The following is a 20,384-nucleotide window of genomic DNA, read 5'->3' on the forward strand; positions in this document are numbered from 1 at the left end:
AAGAACTAGGACAGAAGAGGTAGAAGGGAAAGAGGGATTGAATACTGAAACAGTGAAGAGAAGGACATCTCATGTTATGGTAAGATTTTGCACAACTGTACTATGCCCTTCCATATCACTGTTGCAGTATTCTTTACTTAATGGAGAGTACAAGAACTTAACAGGAAGCCTGGTGGAGGAGGAAGGCAGAGAAGAACGCCCTCTACAAACCCTTGCAGGATAGCCCTGTCAAAGCCTGTCCTGGAAATTATATCCAACTTGTAATGCTTAGTGAAATTATGAACAGAGGACCAAGCTGCCCTCAAGGATAGAACTGGTATCCAGACCCTTGAAAAATGCACCACAGGAGACAACTGCCTAGTAGAATGTGCCTGTACCGACGAGGAAAGACATTTGCCATGAAAAGAAAATCAAAATGAAATGGTCTTAGAAATCCATGAGGATACAGTACTATATTTTTTTAATTTAGCTTGAGGTCACAGTCATGGCATCATTCGTTTGTACATGTTAGTCCCTCCTGTTGAATCTGGGAGTCCACAGGAAGGTGACAATGACTTCAAGTTAACAATCATCAGTAAGCTGTCAGCAAAAGGCCCTTGACATGAGCTTTGATAGCAGACAAAAATAAACAGAAGCAACCCAAATACCAAGCCTTAGGGACACTACTGGTAATGAGCTTTTTGGAGGAGTGTGTGCCCTTAATCTTCATTTGCTGTGTTCTGGCAGTGAGACAGTTCACTATCCACTGGCTAACATAAGGTTCGACATCTATGACGGAATGGTGTAAAAAGCTTTTCCTAGGCTGAAGTAAGCAGTGTGTACCAATATGTCTCAATTCAAGGCCACAGTAACTTTTTCAAAGAAGTCAACCAGGTTATGAATGCCCACCTAAGCATCAAGATGGAAACTCCTGGATGTGAGTAGATTGTAGCACAGGATGTTAAAAAGAAAGTGCACAGTTTAAGAAATTTTAAAATGTAACCAAAACATAGCTACTGAGTTTTACAATTAAAACTGTAGTATTACAGTTGCTGCTATGACACATGAACACACCACACAAAATGGAGAAAAGAAAAGGCACACAGTGTATTCATGGTAACTGGTAGGGTGATACAGAAGTTGACTTGCAAGTGATACTTCCAATATTTTAAATAAAGAAAAACAGTGGAGATGCCTCTTTATTAACTGACGGAAAGCCCACATATGCAGGCTGTGTTTTTAATAGAAATACAGAAGCAATGAAGCAGAACGGTAGCGATCAAAATATGAATGTACAATGCCAATTTACATCAGTAGTTTTGTGTGGAGAGATCTGCTGTACAACACTTATGGATAAGTTTTAAATATTTCTATGAAAACAAAACATAATTTTGGTTATTTTTTCTCGTGCTTGGATGACAGATTAAAGAAGGGCACCTTGTGAAGACAGAAACTTGACACAAGAGCCTTAGCTACAGCATCCACAGTGTCAACTGTGGCACATGGAATTCAAGTGTTGAAGATCATGTTTAAGATCATTACTATGAATGGCTGCTATGAAGGCTGAAGCAAAGAAGAAACTATAAGGCCTGATCCTGAGCCTTCAATGGGACAGGACAGGAAGTAATTAAAGGAGTGCCTGAGCAAGGTGGTGAGGAATAGGTTTAGTTGTTATAACTATTCACAGACTTAGACTCTGTCAGGTTTACAAGTGACCAACATTTGAGACCTCTGGGGCATACGATGAACAAAAGAAATGGGGAAAAAAAGGTCTTGTGGTACTGTACAGGTCATCCACCCATGTAAGAAATGGGGTTTAAAATGGCTGGCTATTTTGAAGAGGCAAAAGCACAAACTTCATCTAGCACTACAATTCTGAATATGTCAACATTAAAGAGCCCCACACAATACCAGTACAATAAAAATCTCATTCCTGAACAGCCTAAATGTAAGCTTCATGCTTAAAGCAATGATTCCACAGCCAGTATCAGTCTTCATTCACTACTTTAAACAGCAAACCTCTCACAAAATACAAAATTGCTACAATAAGACTCATAAGCAAATAATGAAATTTATGACTTGGTAAGCCAGAACTTCTATACTACAGAACTAGTATTAAGACTGCAGGATGAGTAATACAAACAAAAATTATCCTCTGACACACTGTATCTGTTCCTGGTTATTGTTGCTATTTCTGTACCCAAAACACTTATTTGAACAAATGTGCTTTTGTGAACTACCAACAAATCCTAGACAACACTAAACTAGATTTTTTTCTCAGTAATCATCTGCTTGTAAAGCTCTAGCACAACTTAACTAACCTCTCTCAATGCTGCTACTCCAGATCATAGACTTTTTTTCCACAGACTCAATTATCCATTACTTGATGAAGATCTTGAGACTGACAATGGATTCTCACATCAGAAAAGCCTCCATGGTCACTGCCAGGTGGCAAACAACCAGATGCAGCATTTAACCTCTTCAAATCAAAGGGAACACCCCATTTTCTACAGTTCTGGATCCTTCTTTTTCCAAACCTAATTAGAAAATTAGAAAGTTAATTACAACTACTGGCAAAACTGGAGCCTTAACCATTCTTTACCAATAAATAGCCCCCCAGAGTGCTCATTACAGTTTTAGACTTCAATCAAATCATGCCAGTGTTCTAAGGTGCCCAATTATCAGGCCCCTTCCATCTTTCCTTAGAAATACTGTGGTTTATAACTACACACTAAACGTTTTCAGCACTTAAGAGAAAGGTCTATGTGCTGCTTCTATCAGTCTACAAATGTCTGACCCTCTTCCCCTTGCCCATAACTTTCCAGCTCTTCATGATCTACTCTGCTTACTAACTTTTACTGCATCCGCTTTTCTTTACCAACTCAATTCAATTAATTCCTGCAAGTATTCTACTGATGTATGTCAACACTAATGGAAATCATACTGACTCAACAGGCTTATTGGGTTTTTCATGTTCTTTTTTTGAATGTAATTCAACTACAAATCTACATCCTTTTTCTTGGGTATTGACACTGCTTTGTATTTATAATTTAATAAGATATACTTGAATAACAGTTATGTGCAATGCACCCAGGTACTGGATGAAAACAGTCCGTTTTGGATCAGTACATTAAACATTTGATAAATTATAAACAAAATAATCCTATATAAAAAAAACCTGAGGCAATCAAACGTCTATGTGACAATTTATCAAGGCCAGTATTAAAATCTCTTTTCATCTCCTCAAATGACATACAAGTATGTCATGCTTCTAAAACATGACAGCTCAGACTGATGTACCTGAATGATTCTGAAGTGCCTGGTTCTGTCCATCTTTGGTTGGGGTGATCAAGTCCCATATAAAACTTTTGATTTTCTCATCTCCCTTGTAGTGCTTCAAGCAGTAAACCAAAAGAGCACGGCAAATCACTTCCATGTCCTTTTCATTCAAGTGCCACTTGAAGCGACCATGAGTTAGAATATCCTTCCAACGTCCCCATCTAGAGGAGGAAAGTATAAAGAAACAAATGTTTACAGCATTCTTATTCATAAACAGGACTTCTGCAAATCAGGCTTTTTATAAGACAATTCAAACTGCATGCTACAGAAGGGAATAATTAAATGGAGATTAATGTCACTGGGGATGAAGCTGGGCCAACCATGTTCAAAGAACAGCTTTACAAGTAAAAATTATACAGTAACACAGTTCTATAAAACAATGCACATATAAGCCGCTGTATAAAAGCACATCAAAATTAAGCTATCAAGTTGTTGTGTCCCACTCTGGAAACGATACGAGTACTGCATTTAAACAAGTAGCTACCCAGAGTGTGTAATGTACCATGTTCTGCATAATAAATGCATGTCAATTGTACCATGTGATCTGAAGACAAACTTAATCCACTGCTGAATGTTAGTAATGTGGTCCCACAATCTGACATGATGGCTGTCACTAGACATCTATTACTTAAGACGACGGTGGTAGAGAAAGAGACATGCAAAGTTTAGCAGAGTGTTTAAATTGTATGTGTGCCCAGCTCTGTGGTGTACAGGAGGGACACAGCCCTGACTACAACCCCAGATGACTGGCACTCAGTCTGCAGCATGACCAGTAAAATGGTTGGACACGGTATGGAGTGAATGGAAGGGTCCCACTTCCCTCTCTCAGGTGGACAGACTGGCGATTATGTGCCTGTGCACCTGTCCAGGGTTTGGATTTTTGGTGGGGGCAGGTATTGTATTGAGATGAGGTGGAGTTTTATTTACATTGCACATGGAGTCAAGAGTAGCTGCTGCAGATTCCACTGAACACTAACCCCTTAAGCATGTTTCAAGCATGGAATGGGAAGACAAACCATAAAGTAACAAATCCCATTCTTCCATGTAAGCAGTGGTTCTGCTCTCAGTTCACCCAATGCTCACTCCAAGGAACTAAATAGCCATAAGGCTAATATCAAAGGGGAACAAATGGATAAATGGGGTAGCCAGGAGGAAAGCTAATGATCAGAAGATTTCAGAACAAAAAAATGTGTGTGACAGTTTTTAACTCCACAGTGCAACTAAAAAATTATTTTTTCACTCTTTTCTGAGCTATTTTAACATCCCACTCTAACTGCTTCTTGTAGAATTTTTAGACTTTTAATATGTTTTTTCCACAAATGGCTGCCAATGGGGCTTAACATAGCAACTTCATCTTGTTTTTCTTCAATACTTTCTTTTTCTCATAACCTATTTCACGTCTGCTTTACAGGAGTCACAGTAGACAAAGTAGTGGTGTACTCCCATCCAATTGACATATAAGGATTAGTGTTCAGTCACTGTCATCTTATATACCTTTGTACCAGAACTGCTTTTTTTCCCTGGAATGACTTTTATTTATGTCTGTCTCAGAGCCTGTTTTACATTACACTAAGGGGTTATAAAGCTGCAACCAAAAAAGTGGCTAAACTGCAAGCCTTCGTTCAAAGTATCCTTTTGTAGTCCAAGATGAATTGACAGTGCCCTCCCCCACACTACTTCTGAGGTGACAAAACTGTTACTGCACTTATCCTTGCAGTTTCATGTGTGACATATGCTACTGTGAAGGAAGGAATTTCAGAATAATTCTGTTCCCCAGTGCCTGCAGTAGAATGATTTTTATTTACATTTTTATTGTTTATTTTCATTTGTTTTATAACCAATGTCATGTTCTTGTTTCTCTTTACTAAGTTTCAAAATAAAATATGACCAACTTTCTACTCCTCAACTTTGGATAGCTACTTTTTTCACAATTTTCAATTGAAAATTTGAACAAAACATTAATATATAATATAAATATTATGAAACAAATATACATACCTAAAAGAATAACTCACATAACTATTTACAATGGTGTCTACTATAAAACAAAGCTTTTTAAACAGAAAAAGAAATGCAATAAGAGTAGCTGTTAGTTAATTACTAAAGTCTGTTTATAAAGCAGTTCTTTGAATTTCAACCATATATTATAAGAAGAGATGATTCTAGATGTTCTTGTCTTGATCGTGAAAAGTTCAAGATGACAAACATCAGTTGCCAAGTGTACAAATTCCTTCACAGTACGAGTCGTCTGATTCTTCCAGTTCATGGCAATGAGTTTTCTTGCTAATGTTAAAATACTCCATAAAACAGGGTATTTTATTTTCATGACACAAGTGTGAATAGGTGTATTAAATAAAATAAATTTAAGCCAACCAAATCTCTTATCATTAAAAACAGACTGTAAGAGAGAATTCATAGGTTCATAGGTTCATACTAGGCTATCGGCCCTAGGGCATTTATAAGCCTAGCCAGAATGTGTTTGGCTTTCACCACCCATTTTAAATGAATTTTGCTATGCCCATTTTCGAGGTTAGTATACTGTGCCTCTGTCTAACAGTGACACAGAAGTGATACCCGGGGTAAACCTACGATCTCCCATCCACTCATCAAGATTCCTCTTGAAGAGAGTCAATGAGGGACTCTGCCTAACCTGTTACTGGGATTTTATTCCAGAGTGAAGGGAGCCTCTGGGTTATGAATCTGTCCCTCCAGCATGTCCTATTTATTTCAGTGCTGAGGTTAAAGTCTCTCGAGCGCGTAGCTCGATGGGATTTGGATTTTCTGAGGTGCAGCATGTCCATTAATTCCGGGTTGGACATGGCTTTATACGTCAAGCACAGATCGCCTCTGAACAGGAGGTATGCCACTGAGTAGAGCTGGAGTTTCTTTAACCGGGCAGCATATGGCATCTGTTTGAGCCCTTTGATCCTCTTGGTGAGGTACTTTTGGGGTCTTTCCAGTTGCTGCAGGTGTCTGGTAAGGTACATCCCAAAAGGGGCATTGTACTCAATTATGGGCCTGATGAGGGATGAGTAAAGAGGCACGATGACCTCCCCTGATCTAGATGTGAATCCCTTCATGATTAGGTGGGCTATATAAAATGTTTTTCTAACCACTTTGGCCACGTGGTTGTCAAATGAGAGATTGCTATCAACTTGGGTCCCCAGGTCCCTAATTACTTCTTCTGTACTTAATGGATTTCCACCTATGTGGTAATTTGTGGGCACTTTGTTTTTGCCAAAGTGGATGACTATTCACTTTTGGCATTTAGCATGAGGCCATGGCTCTGGCACCAGTTGTCTGTTTCTATGAGGCCCTTTTGGAGGATGCTTGTGTCGGCTGGAGAGTCGATTATGGCGCCCAGTTTGCAGTCATCTGCGAACTTGGTCAGCCACAGTCCTTCCGTGTTGGCCTGTACCTCCGAGAAATATAAACCGAACAAGAGAGGTCCCAGGACTGAGCCTTGTGGGACACCACTTGTAACTGGTTTGGAGTCTGACATGGCTCCAGCAATTCTAACCATGTGGGTTCTGTCCTTGAGCCAGTTTGCAATCCATCTAGTGACATAGGGGTTTATATTTAAGCTGGTGAGCTTATCTATAATGCCCGAGTGGGGTATTGTATTGAAGGCTTTTGCGAGGTCCAGGTAGGCTGTGTGGACCACCTTCCCCTCGTCAATGGCCTTGGTGACTGTTTCAAAGAAATCAACCAGGTTTAAGAGGCAGGATCTGCCCTTAACAAAGCCAAACTGGGTAGGATCCAGTGTTTGTAGGTCCCCAATATCTTTACTTAGGAGGTCCATGATGATCCTTTCCATAGCTTTGCAGACCAAGCTAGTCAGGCTTATGGGGCGATAGTTTCCAGGATCCGTTGAGGCACCACCTTTATGGAGAGGGACCACTGTTGCTGTACGCCACTCTTTGGGCACATATCCTGTAGTAAGGCTGAGATTGAACAGTAGTTTTATGTTTGGGTTTAGCTCTTCTTGGAGTTCATGTAGGACGAGCCAGGACACCATCTGGTCCCATTGATGCTGTGTTTTTGCTTTGGAGAGGGCGGCTCTTACCTGAGCATCTGAGATGTCAGGGGGGCAGCACTCTGCTGGGATAGATATTTGCCCTTTTGGTGGGGAGGGGGGGGGGGAGTTTGCTCTGAACCTGTCAGCTAGGATGTTGGCAATGTCTGTGGGTTCAGTGTATTTTTGTCATTTTGGACTAATTCTGAGCATATCTGGGAATTACCACCCAGGTTCCTAACATAACTAAAGAAAGCCTTGTGATTATCCTTAGTGTCCTGTGCAATTTTTCACTAGAAGCTGGCCTTAGACAATTTTATGTGTGCCCGTAGTTTTTTGCTAATACTGATCAGTGATGCCTTCCCTTTTTGGGATTTTGCTTTATCATTTAGTAGCTTCCTCCTTCTATTGTATAGTTTGTTTATGGCTGGGGTCCACCAGACAGGACGCCTGCCTTTGGAGGATTGGGTCTTGGTTTTATTTGGGATTGATGATCCATGCATTCCTGAAGGTGTTCATAGAATGCATTTATAAAGGATTCTGCGGTCTGGGCCGTATTTTCCACAGGCCCGGGGCTTTGAAGGATTCCACCTCAGTTTTGAGGAGTGTAAAATTTGCTTTAGAGAAGTTTTTCACTGTGGTTTTCTGGGCAGGGGGTGGGGTCGGGATGTGAATATCCAGTGAGATTAGTTTATGGTCTGATCTTACCAGTGAGGGATACACTTCTGGTCTGGAGCATAGAGTCCCCATGTTGGTGATGATCAGGTCCAGTATGTTTTCCCCTCTTGTGGGAGTGGTAACAAGTTGTTCCACAGCATTTGAGTTTATAAATTCTAGGAACCTTTGGGCAAGGGTGTTGGAGCTAGAGTAATGCTCCCAGTCTATGTTTGGGTAGTTGAAGTCGCCCAATATAATGGTGTTTGGAGAGACCTTCATATTTTCCAGTGTTCTCAGGAAGGCCGAGTGGGGTTCCTGGGTTTGGGAGGGTGGTCTGTAGCAGGCTATAAACTGGAAGGAAGTTTTACCCACTGTTAGTTGCACATGGATAGTCTCTGATGCTTCGTGCTTTGCCACCAACCTGGAGGTGTGGGTATCTTTGATGAATATCGATACTCCCCCTCCTTTTGTGGTTCGGTCCAAGTCTTGGGGCCGAAAAGCATGGTATGAGGTATAACCTGGTAGTGCTGGGATGCTCTCGGGAGCCCTGAACCAGGTTTCTGTTACTGCAGAGATATCGATGTTCTCCATGCTAAGGAGAGTTTCGAAAAGTGCATCTTGAGGTTTAGACTTCTGGCGTTGAGTAGCATTACTCTTAGTTTCTTATCCCTTGTGATACCTATGGAGGTGGGTTTGTCTTTTGAGCCTTGCCTAAAAAGTCACTATGGGGTAGCAAGAGCCTTTGCCAATATCCGAAAGCCCAGGGGTGACAGGTGCAAGCCGTCCCTAGTGAAGCATCGTGGCTTGTCGAGCATATCATCCCAAGCTGACAGGCATTGGATCCCCTTTGAATGACACCAGTACTTAAGCCAATTGTTGAAATTGATCATCTTGTCTTCATATTGTGGCATCATTCTTGGTGAGGGTAAGATGCTACTCAAGGTCAGGGTCATACCGCCTGGGCTACATGCTCAGAGAGCTCCTTTATGACTCTTTTCATGTAGTCCAGGGAGGTACATCTCAGGTCATTCACACCAGCATGGACAATGACTGAGTCATATTTGTACTTGCCTTGGAGTGACCTGAGTGCTTGTGTTATGTGGCGGATCCTAGCGCCCGACAGGCTGCTCACCGTGACCCTCTCCTTGTTCAGCCTGGTGAGCGGACGTCAGTGTGCCTGACGATAGAGTCACCTATTACAAGTGTATCAGTTGTGTTGTTTAGTCTTAAGGGCTGTGACTGTTTGGCACACTGGCTTTGTGAGATATGTGTTGCACGTGTTTTGTTTTGGGGTAGCGGCTGCTTGGGTGTCTGCTTTGGAGGTCTCTGCTGCTTGGCATATCTTTATTTAGAGCCTCAGTATGTTTTTGTGTGATTATGTGTTTGGTTTGCTGTCGTGGTAGGTCTATGTGAGACTGGAATTGTAGTGAGTGTGGTTTCCTTCTCCTCCTGACTGGTTATGCCAGTACTGAGTTGAGAGAGCTTAGCCTCCAGTTTGGCTATATGGTTGCATCTCTCACATGTGTTGGAATTTGTTGGGAGGAGGAGAGGGTTGTCTGTGTACATGAGGCAGTTGTAACATTGCCTCAAGATTCCCAGATTCACCAGCTGGACCGGAGAGGAGATTGACAACTGACCTTTGGACATGCTAGAATAATATTGGGAATTCCTTAATAATTGAAAACCAGGGCCAGTGGGGAGTGAGGGTGTAGTGCTTTTAATTTTTAGTGCTGACTTATATAATTGCTTTAGTGAGCAAGTGCAGGTAACTTAAGTGCAATGTGTTACAGGTAACTTAAATGCAAAAACGACAAACAGTAACTTTCTTTCAAGTGAAACAAGGAAATAAGTACAGTAAGCAATGCAGATATCACTAGTGATCCACAGAAGCACTGAGAAGCCGCGTATTAGGTGGAATTAGCGTTCCAGGGAAATAACAAGCAAACAAGCATATAAACAAAGCTAGATTCAGCAGGCCTGGATCTAGTCTATGCTACAGCAAACAAGGTGTACCAATTTCAGTAAGATACAGTTCAAATATTCAGGCACTATAAACCTTTAACCAGAAATTCCCAGCTCAGAAGGGCAGAGTCCAGCCTCTTCTCCCAATTATCCCAATATGCTTTAAGTTTTATACAATCATAAAACATACGCTGCCAGTCAACTTTAACATTTAGTTTACATCTCCAGCATCCTATGTCGTTATTAAACATCAATTCAACTTTATGTGATGCTTTAAAGGTCTCTTGTAAGAGCATCAAGAGAATATCCTCCACCTTAGTGATGAAGTAGTTTGTTTTGAAGATTGGAGTATTATTATTTATTTATTTATTTTTTATCATCTTCACTTGGAGAGTCATTAACAAGTCTAAAATAATCCCAATCGTTTTCTCTGTGACACACTACTGATTTCTTAAGTACCATATTTATTTTAGATAGGAGTCCCTTTCTAATATATTCTGGGGCATTACAATAATGATTAAATCAATGAACATGGGGAAAGAATTCCCAACTACTGGTTGTATTAGATTCATTTTATGTTCAACCAATTGTCTACAATTCTGAATTTCTAACCACGTCTTTGCTCAACTCAAACTTACTAATGATATGTTCAGCATTTTGTAACTTCCCATTGTCTAGCAACTGATACCAGTATAACAGGTTTTTGTCTTTAAATGTAGTTGTAGTTGTTAAACTAAATATATTAATACTATTTTGAGTACAGGCAATTAGAAATACAAAGAAAATCCATGCTTTAAATTCAGGGCTCCTGAAAATTAATTTTTAAAGGAGATTTTACCTCTTAATATAATAAGAGCTAACTGGTTTGTTTTAGTTTTCTATAAAATAGTCTTCTACAAACCAATAAAATTTATTAGTAGCTATTTTAGTGGTTCTACTTTAAAAAGTCGACTTACCAAAACGTCGACTCCAATAACATTGAGACCACAACAGCGACAATTTACAACATCGAACTCCCAGAATGGTGAATTTTACCTCCAGGATATGAGTCACTTGGTCAGCACTGACTGTTGCCCTGTCCACCACTATAGTGCGATCTCAGAATTGTTATACTTGGGTAGAGGGGGGTGTGGGGGGCAAAGCCCCCCCTCTCCAGTGGGTTTTATGTATAATTTTATTTTTTCTAATACAATAATTTAATAATTATTTTCCTCAGTGGTGGTCAAGTAGTTGGTTTCCCGGAAAATAACATAATTATTAAATTAAAGCTACTGTATTAGAAAAAAATAAAATTATACATAAAACCCACCAGAGTGGGGGGCTTCACCCCTCCCCCCTATCTAAATATACCAACTCGAAGATCACAGTATAGTGGAGGACAGGGTTAAGTTCATCAGTGGTGGCCAAGTGCTTCATTTCCCAGAGGCATAATTCGTCGTTCTGGGAGTTCAATGTTGCAAATAGTCGCTGTTGTGCTCTTAATGTTACTGGAATCAACGTTTTGGTAAGTTAATTTTGTAAAGTAGAACCATTTCAGAATGATATGATTTTGTTAAATTATTGCATTTACACCAAATACCTCCCTCAATATCTTTCCATTTGACATTTTAATTGTTATTTAACCAAGAATGTATTGTCTTAACAATTGAGGATAAGGAATACAATTCTAAATCTGGAAGGCTAATACCACTCTAAGTCCAATCTCTAATGTGATGGTTTAAAGCCAATCTAGGCTTATTAGGAAACCATAAATATCTCAGAAACAAAGAATTATACTCTTTTATATTTTGAGGCGGGATAAAGATTGTACTATATATAGCATTTTAGGAAAGATAATCATTTTAATTAAAAAGAGTTTCTCTTCCACAGTGAAAACAATATCCCATTTATTAAGAGTTTGTTTTATGGAATTTAAGTTTCTATTATAATTAAGGGTTGTTATATATATTTAATATTATCAAGCAAGATTATCCCTAAGTAAGTGATTTTACTATCTTTCACAACACATTTTTATAATTTCTTATCTACTGTATTAAAATTAGAATAAACAGGTAGTACTTTAGTCTTATTCTCATAAAGTGAGTCCCGATTTCTTCTGGAATATTTCTATTGCTTGGAATACTGCAATAAGAAAATAATTGCAATCAGTCAAAGTTAATAAGATGTCATCCGCAAATAATTGTATTTTGGGAATTAAATCATTATTTATTAGCATGCCTTTGATGATTCTATTTGATCTTACATAACTTGCAAAAGGTTCCATAACGAGAAAAAAGCAATGGGGACAAGGGACAACCCTGTTTAGTACCTTTAGTAATCATGATTGACTGGGAAGTATATCAGCCTATCTTAATGTATGCAAATGAGTTTTCATAGAGAATTTTGATTAACTGTAAGAAACTGTTTGAAAAATTACATTTCTCCAGTAGTACAAGTACTCCCAATTAACTGAATCAAATGCACTATTGATATCCAGACCAACCAAAGTTATTTCTTTTTTTAATTATTACTATAATCAATTATTGATAATATTCTCTTGATATTATCATAGGTGTTCCTGTTCATTATAAACCCAGTCTGATCACTGTTTACCAACATTGGAAGAAACTGTTACATCCTAGATGCATAGATTGTCATGAATATTTTATAATCTATATTTAATAATGAAATTGGTCTATATGAGGAACATTATGTCAAGTCCTTGACTGGTTTTAAAAAGTACAGTTGTGTACACTTACCATAAATGTAGATGTTCAAGTGTATTCACTGTTGAAGTCATTACATTAGGGTAATCTGCTGGCAGGTGCCCTCAGTCAGCCTGATTAACAAAGTCTTGGGTCCTGCGTCAGTTGCTGTCCCTTCTTCCATGACATCAGGTCATCACGGGTATAAAACATGCAGCCGACGCCATTACATCAGTTTTTCTTGCTCCAGATGTCAGGTGCCCCCCAAATGGGGAGCAAAATATATAAATATATGTATATGTAGAGTAAAAAATACCAAAACATATACCTCCAAACAAAAGCAAATACACCAAAAAGGCTTTTAAAGATAGTAACAGAAATGAGAGGTATAGTTAGAGAAAAAATAGAGGGCTGGAGGGAGGGTAACCAGGACTGCAACGATGAATACACTCTAACATCTACATTTATGGTAAGTGTACACAACTGTACTATGTTCTTCATGTTTCACTGTTGCAGTCATTACATTTGGGTAGAATCCCAAAGCTACAGTTGGGAGGATGGATTTAGACAGCATTAGGAGCAGCTATAAGGCCCTGCAGGACAGCTGTGGCAAAGCCTGCTCTGGATTTAGAGAAGAGAGGTAAATGTTAATGTTTGGAGAACGTATGAACTGAGCTCCAGGTAGCAGCTTCTAGAATGTCTCTGGTAGGAACCCCTCTGAGAAAGGCTGCAGAAGTAGATGCAGCCCTGGTGGAATGAGATCTGATCACCTTGGGGACAGGTTTACATTGGTGCATATAGCAGAAACAAATACAATGGCTTATCCATCTGGAAACAATCTGCTTTGAAATAGCCTTTACCTCTGCCCCTGCAGCAAATGCCACCAGTAATTGTTCAGATTTTCTTAGAGTTTGTCCTGCTTATAGAATCTTAGTTGTCTGTGTACGTTACATCCAATGAATGCAGAATCCACTCACCCTTGTTCTGTGGATTTGGGAAGACATTTGGCAGATGAATGGTCTGATTAAGGGCCACACTAGATACCACTTTAGGCATAAAGGATGGATTGGTCCTGAGAGCCACCCTGTCCGGGTAAAAAATAATAAAAGGCTCCACTGCCATAAGAGCCTGTAGTTCTGAAATCCTTCTAGCTGAAGTGACTGCTAAAAGAAACGCTGTTTTCCAATAGAGAAATTTTAGGTCTGCAGTAGCAGCTGGCTCAAAAGGAGCTAGAGTGAGTTTTTCCAAAACAAAATTGAGGTCCCATACAGGAGCTGGTGCTCTCCTGGGAGGTCTTAAATTTTTGGCCCCTCTGAGGTACTGCTTTAGCAGAGGATGAGAAAAGAGGGGAGGCTCTGTGTTGTAATGAGCCGAAATGGCAGAGGCATGGATTTTTATGGAAGATAGGACCTTGTGAAGCATCTCAGTTAAGTATTGCAGAATCTGAGGAATATTGGGCATTGCTGTGCTTATTACTTGTGCTTGGTTCCAGGCACAGAATATTTCCCATTTGTCAGCATAAGATTTTCTAGTACTAGGCCTTCTAGCTTCCAAAATGACATCCATCACAGGTTTGCTGAGAGATGTAACTGATGGAATTAGTTGAACAGCCATGCTGCAAGATTCAGAGTTTGGAGCTGAGTGTGCAGAATTTGATAGTTCTGCTGAGACAGTAGGTGAGGTGTCTGAGGCAGGTATCACGGAGGAAGGTGCGACATATTACGCAGGAGCAGGTACCATTGTTGGCGAGGCCAGTCTCGAACAATCAGAATCCTTTTTGGTTTTTCCTGTCTGACTTTTAGTAAGATCTTGGACAGCAAAGGGGGAAAAGCATAGACTGATCCACTTTCCAAGCTTTTTTTGTGATGAATTCTTGTGCAGAATTTGTCCAGTTGATAGTTTTGGGTGAGGCAAAAAGATTTATGTCCGGACTCCCCCATTTGCGTGTCAACATTATGAAGATTTGCGGATCCATTCGTGTGGGTCCATATGATTTCTGCTTAGTTCGTCTGCCAGAGTAATTTGCTTTCCTGGCAGGAATTGAGCTTGTAGATGTATTTGATAAGTCAAGGCCATGTTCCACAATGCCATGGCTAATCTGCAAAGGGGGTAGGAATGGGTACCCCCCTGCTTCTTTATGTACCATATAACTGTGGTGTTGTCTGTCTTTATCAGTAGTTGTCCTGGATGAGGGTAGTCCCTGAAGGCTGTCAGAGCATTCTGTACAGCTAGCATCTCTTTCTGATTGATATGTAGGTGCATTTGATTTGGGCTCCATTGGCCCTGAATGCATCTCCCTGCCAGATGTGCCCCCCAAGCATAATCTGATGCGTCTGTAGTCGAGGTTTGGGCGGCAGGGGGTTGAATGAATGACAGTCCCTTGTTTTGGTGGCAGGCCTCTGCCCACCATAGGAACTCTAGCTGCAGGCAAGGAATGATAGGAATCATTGTTTTCAGGCTGTGACAATGTTGATTCCATAAGCTTTTTAGGTACCATTGAAGTTTCCTCATATGCAGTCTTGCATATGGAACTAGAAGAATGCAGGGGGCCATGAACCCCAAGGCCTGCAGAATTTGTCTTTCAGATAGCTGAGTTTTTGTGGCCACCTGTTTGAAGTAAGTCATCAATTGAATTTGTTTTTCTGGCATAAGATAAGTCATCTGGGCAGTTGTATTCAAGCTTGCATCCAGGAATGTAATTATTTGAGAGGGCACCAGATGTGATTTCTTTTCGTTTATGGTGTACCCTAGACAAGTTAGAAGTCTTTTTTACAAAAGCCAGATGTCTTAGAAGAGTGTCCTTGTTTTCTGCCTGAATTATGGATAAATTTGAATATTTCTTTGCCTGCAAAATGCAATTACTGGTGCCAGGCACTTTGTGAAGACCCTGGGCGCAGTAGATAAGCCAAAGGGCAGTGCAGAGAACTGGTAATGCAAATAGCCTGCTTTGAAGCGGAGGTATCTTCTGCAAGATTCCCTGACTGGGATATGCAGGTAAGCCTCTTTTAAGTCTAGAGTTACCAACCAGGCATCCTTGCCTAGCACAGGTAGTAACTGTTGGGAGAGTCAGCATCTTGAATTTTGGAATGTCCAGAAATTTACTTAGAATGGATAAGTCCAGAATTGGATGTCATGACTTGTCTTTTCTGGGTACCAGGAAAAGTCTTGAATAAAAACCTTGTCCATTTTCCTTTTCTGGTACTGGTTGAATAGCCCCCATATTCATGAGGAGCATAACTTATTTCTGGGCCTCTGCCCACTGATTTGGAGGCAGATCTGGCCATCCGTTTGGGATTGGCAACGTGTGGAAATGAAATCTGTATCCCTGGGATACTATATTTAAATCCCATTTGTCCTGGGTAATCAGTTGCCAGTTTCGTAAATGAAGTGCCAGTTTTCCTCCCAAAGAGGCGGTCAAAAGATAAGTGTTTGGTGATTGCAGTGGAAAGTCATTGAGACTGTTTACCGTAGGATGGTGCCTTGCTACTTCTAGGTTTGGAGGTGGAGGCACCCCATTGCTTTGTTCTATAAGTTTATTGCGACTGAAACCTGGAGCCTTTGGAATGTCTGGGTTTGACCTGAGTGGCTCTAGTGGGTACTGGAAAAGACCAGTTCTTAGTAGGCCAGTGCCTACTGAACCTGGACAGCTGCACTTGTAAAAATTCTTTTACAGTTTGCAGAGATTTAGCTTTACCTTCCATCTTTTTCAAAACCTCTTCAGCCTTATTACCAAACAGACTGTCCTGTTGTAAAGGAGCATCCAACAATTTTGCTTTAACATGGTCAGGCAGATTTTGCTCCTTGAGCCAAGCATGCCTTCTTATCACATATCCAGTTACAGCAGCCCTGCAAGAGGCCTCCAAGGAATCAAAACCACATTGCAAAGTATGTTTTCCAACTTGTTCAGCTGAATGCAATAAATCCTGCAACTCTATTTTCCACAGTCAGAAATCAACATAATTTTCTGTTTAAGTAAACCCATGACATGCTGTTGATATTTAAAAATATGAAATTGACAGTTTAAAGCCCTGATTGCCAAGGTTGCAGATGTAAACTTTCTTACCCCATCTATCCAGCGCCCTGGAATCTCTATCAGAAGGGGTAGGATTTTTAGCAGTAGAAGCCTTAATGCCCTTGGGACCCTGAGAAATGGTTTCAGGGTCAGCAACAGGGTTTTTAAAGAGGAATTTGTGGGAGTCAGGAACCCTGTAATATCTGTCTGGCTTACTGGGAGCTGGAGGCAGGGAATCAGGAGTCATGATGAGTGGATGGGTAACAGAAAGTTCATACCGGGGATCACACCAACACTACTACTAGATAGGGGCCAAGGGTACTAGCTGCTAGTACAAGGGTCTAGAGAACTACTAAAGGGGCGGTGAATACCGCACAATGTGGCTGGGCTAATATATGCCTTCGGGCAGATAGCTCAGTACCAACCTATGAACCTACCTATACTGGACAGTGAGAAAACATAATCAACAATGTCTAGAACAGGAGGTATAGCCAAAGGCCTATGCTGAGGAAGAAGAAGGAGGAAATCCCCAAGTCTCTTTTTAGATTCTGAGAAATCCTGACTCTCCCAGTGAAAGTGTTCCCTTAAGGTATGCAAAGTTTCTCCAAAAGAAAGATCCTCAGGAGGAGAAGCAGGAGGGATGGAATCTTCTGCATCAGAGTCCTCATAAGTGGGAATAGATAATTCTTGATCAGAAGAAGAATCAGAAGAAATAGAAACCTGATCTGAAGATTCATAGTCAGTGCCTTGCCTAGGCATTTGTTTTTTAGGCATTGGGGCCTGTACACATGGCCCAAGTGTTGTTTTTTTAGACATAGTAGTTTTTGTCCTTAGTTTTGAAGATGGTGTCGGCTTAATATACAAATCTTTAGGCCTGAAAACACTCTCAGAAGCCAGTACCTGCTCAGCGGCTCCGTACCCATCTAAGGTAGAGAAATCCGCGGGTTCAATAATTAAAGTATCCCGCAGCATACCGGACTCCGAATGGGTCTCAGTAGAGGCCTGCGAATCAAAAGTAGCGGGTATCAGGGGCTGCGAAAGCGCCTCACTGAGTACCAGTGAACCGGCGACTGGCTTAGGAGAAGCTTCATCGTCGGTTTTGGACCTCGAGGGTCTGTCTCTGTCTTTTTCTTTGTGTTTTTTTTAGGTATTCCGGTAGTCGGACTGCTAACCGACATTTCTGGATAGTTAAATCTCGAGCCAAAATATGTAGAAGCAAAAATATACTGACGTTTAATAGTGCGTTGATTACATTTTGCACAAAACCAACAGCAAGGCACGTTGTGGTCAGGGACTAGGCAAGGGAAACAGTACAAATGAAAATCTTTATGAGGTATTTGCTTCCCACAAGTAATACAATTATTAACTTTTACTGACATCGGTAAGGAACAAGAAAAAGTTTCCCCAATGGGGTACTTAACTTTTAGTTGAAGACTCCGGTTCTGAAACTCGAAAATAAAAATTTCAGGAGTCGGCCGACCGGCACTTGCGAACTGCTTCTGCTTTGGGCACCGCGTGGCAAGAAAGACTGATGTAATGACGTCGGCTGCATGTTTTATACCCCTGACGACCTGACATCGTGGAAGAAGGGACAGCAACCGACGCAGGACCCAAGACTTTGTTAATCAGGCTGACTGAGGGCAACCTGCCAGCAGATTACCCTAATGTAATGACTGCAACAGTGAAACACGAAGAACATCTGGGGATATTAGGGTATATTTCCAGGATGGCGGTACCTTCATAAGTCCTTTAACTATTGAAAATACCTCTAGTAAAATACTTAAAGCATCCTTAGTCATTATTTTGTATTACACCATCATTTCCAGGTGCCTTATTGATTTTTAATTTATTAATTTGAATTTGGAGTTCAGACATTGATATAGGCTTATCAATTACTTTTATTTGATACTCTGACAGTCTATTTTTAGTATATTTTTTATAAATGTTTTAATTAGATAGTGTATCAGTTGGTTTGTGTTGATTAATCTTATTAAAATGAGACCTGAAAACATCCAGAATATCTTCTACTTCAGTAGCCTTCTTTTTACTAATAGAGGAGTATAACTGTTTGATGTGGTTAGATTTAAGAATCATTTTTGTTCTAGCAGCCAGTTTATGCATGGATTTAGGATTTACGGAACACTTAATTATTTTAATCTTTTTTAAATTTATCATAGTTTTCTGTTGTAAAATGTCTTAATATTTACTGTTTAATCTATTTATTTCTTTGGTTATTATTTCCTTTCCGAGTATCTAATTTTAACTTAGCAGTTTTGTCCTGTAAATCTATCAGTCCTTTGTCCCATTGTTTCTTTTTTTGTGCATACCAACTTATTTTGATATTCAAAATACTTAATAAAGGATTTTCGACTGGAAACAGACTGCCTGCCTTGCTTGGATTACTTTCGAATACTTAGTAATGCTGTAGAATTATATATTTTCTATTATTACTTTTTGACTTGACAAGTTTACGCTCTACATTTCTACTACTATTGTCTGATCTGATTAATATACAGTGATTAACTAGAAATATATGGACTGAAAATCTTCCACACAGAGATGTTTCTTGCACCGTTTTGTTTTTAGACCCACTACACTTTAGTGGGTAGTTTTGAGACTTCGGGGATACCACGGAGATTACTTGTTTTTTATATACATAATATTCAGATTATAAACACTCATTTGCTTGCTATAAAAATTATAAACTGTAAAGTACAGAAGATCTTGTAGTCATTTGGTTATATTATACTTTACGAGCCTATATAGCATTATAATAAATCCAATCATTTCTTTCAGTTCTGAGAAAAAAGATTAATACAGATAAAAGACAATACATATAACATTGTTTATAACAAACATGTTATATTATTAATATGCTACTATATATTATTGATAATGTGACTAACACAGTTCTGACTACAAAACTGTATATTTTAGATATTATGGCACACACGTATGAAATTTCAAAGAACAAATAAACTTCTCTAAAAAATAACTTTGTCTATTTGTGGTGACTTGCATATACAATTATCTTTCAAAACGTACCTCTTTTATGAATAAGTTATATTCACTAGAACATGAGATATAAAATAGTACAAGAGTAACTGTAATGTCTAAAATAACTAATGGTATGTTCCTAAAATTATGTTTGTACTGAGGAATAACATATGGTTGGCAACATACCCACAACAGTCTTTTTAAGAGACATGAATTCCCAGCTTATCAAAATGACTGTGTAATTTTGTCTGACTTTGTGGAAAACAATCTATTTCTTTCATTTTAGTCCCTCCTTTATTATGCATTAGACTTTCAATTAACTTTCAGAGCATGAGCTTCTAATATTGCCATGTATCATAGCGCCTCACTTCCTGCTCAAAAAGAACATCCAAACAGAAACCAGTACACATCATCACCACAGACAAGTCAACATACAGGATATATATGTAAAGAAAAGCTTATTATTAGCTAAAGAATTATTTTCTTAATACTTAAGCTAAGTCATATACTTAACATGGAAATTAAAACATATAATATTAGCTTAGCTACAAAAAGTTCTGTCCTGAAGTTCTGTCCATTGTACTGAGCTTAGCAATACATACAGGACAAGAAAAAATACACTTACTTACTTTATAGAAAAGTGAATCATTGTTTCCTTCCTTTCACCTATATCTCCAGTAACTGAATTGGTAAATTTTGTCATAAAAAATACTTTTGTTATTAAAACAGTTAATACTGA

The 20,384-nt window shown here is 39.5% G+C and overlaps 1 protein-coding gene across 3 annotated transcripts in view; it reads right to left on the reverse strand.

The window, feature by feature from the left end:
• Positions 1 to 20,384, reverse strand: part of CHD6 (chromodomain helicase DNA binding protein 6) — a 2,211,516-nt gene that overhangs the window by 1,209,381 nt on the left and 981,751 nt on the right. For all 3 annotated transcript variants that reach the window (XM_044090190.1, XM_044090189.1, XM_044090188.1), the window contains one exon: positions 3,280 to 3,479. In XM_044090190.1, the coding sequence (XP_043946125.1) occupies positions 3,280 to 3,479 (200 nt within the window). The remainder of the gene's footprint in view (positions 1 to 3,279; positions 3,480 to 20,384) is intronic.

The sequence above is a fragment of the Protopterus annectens genome, chromosome 12.part0 (assembly GCF_019279795.1).
Source record: "Protopterus annectens isolate FY-2018-M chromosome 12.part0, PAN1.0, whole genome shotgun sequence".
NCBI lineage: Eukaryota > Metazoa > Chordata > Ceratodontiformes > Protopteridae > Protopterus > Protopterus annectens.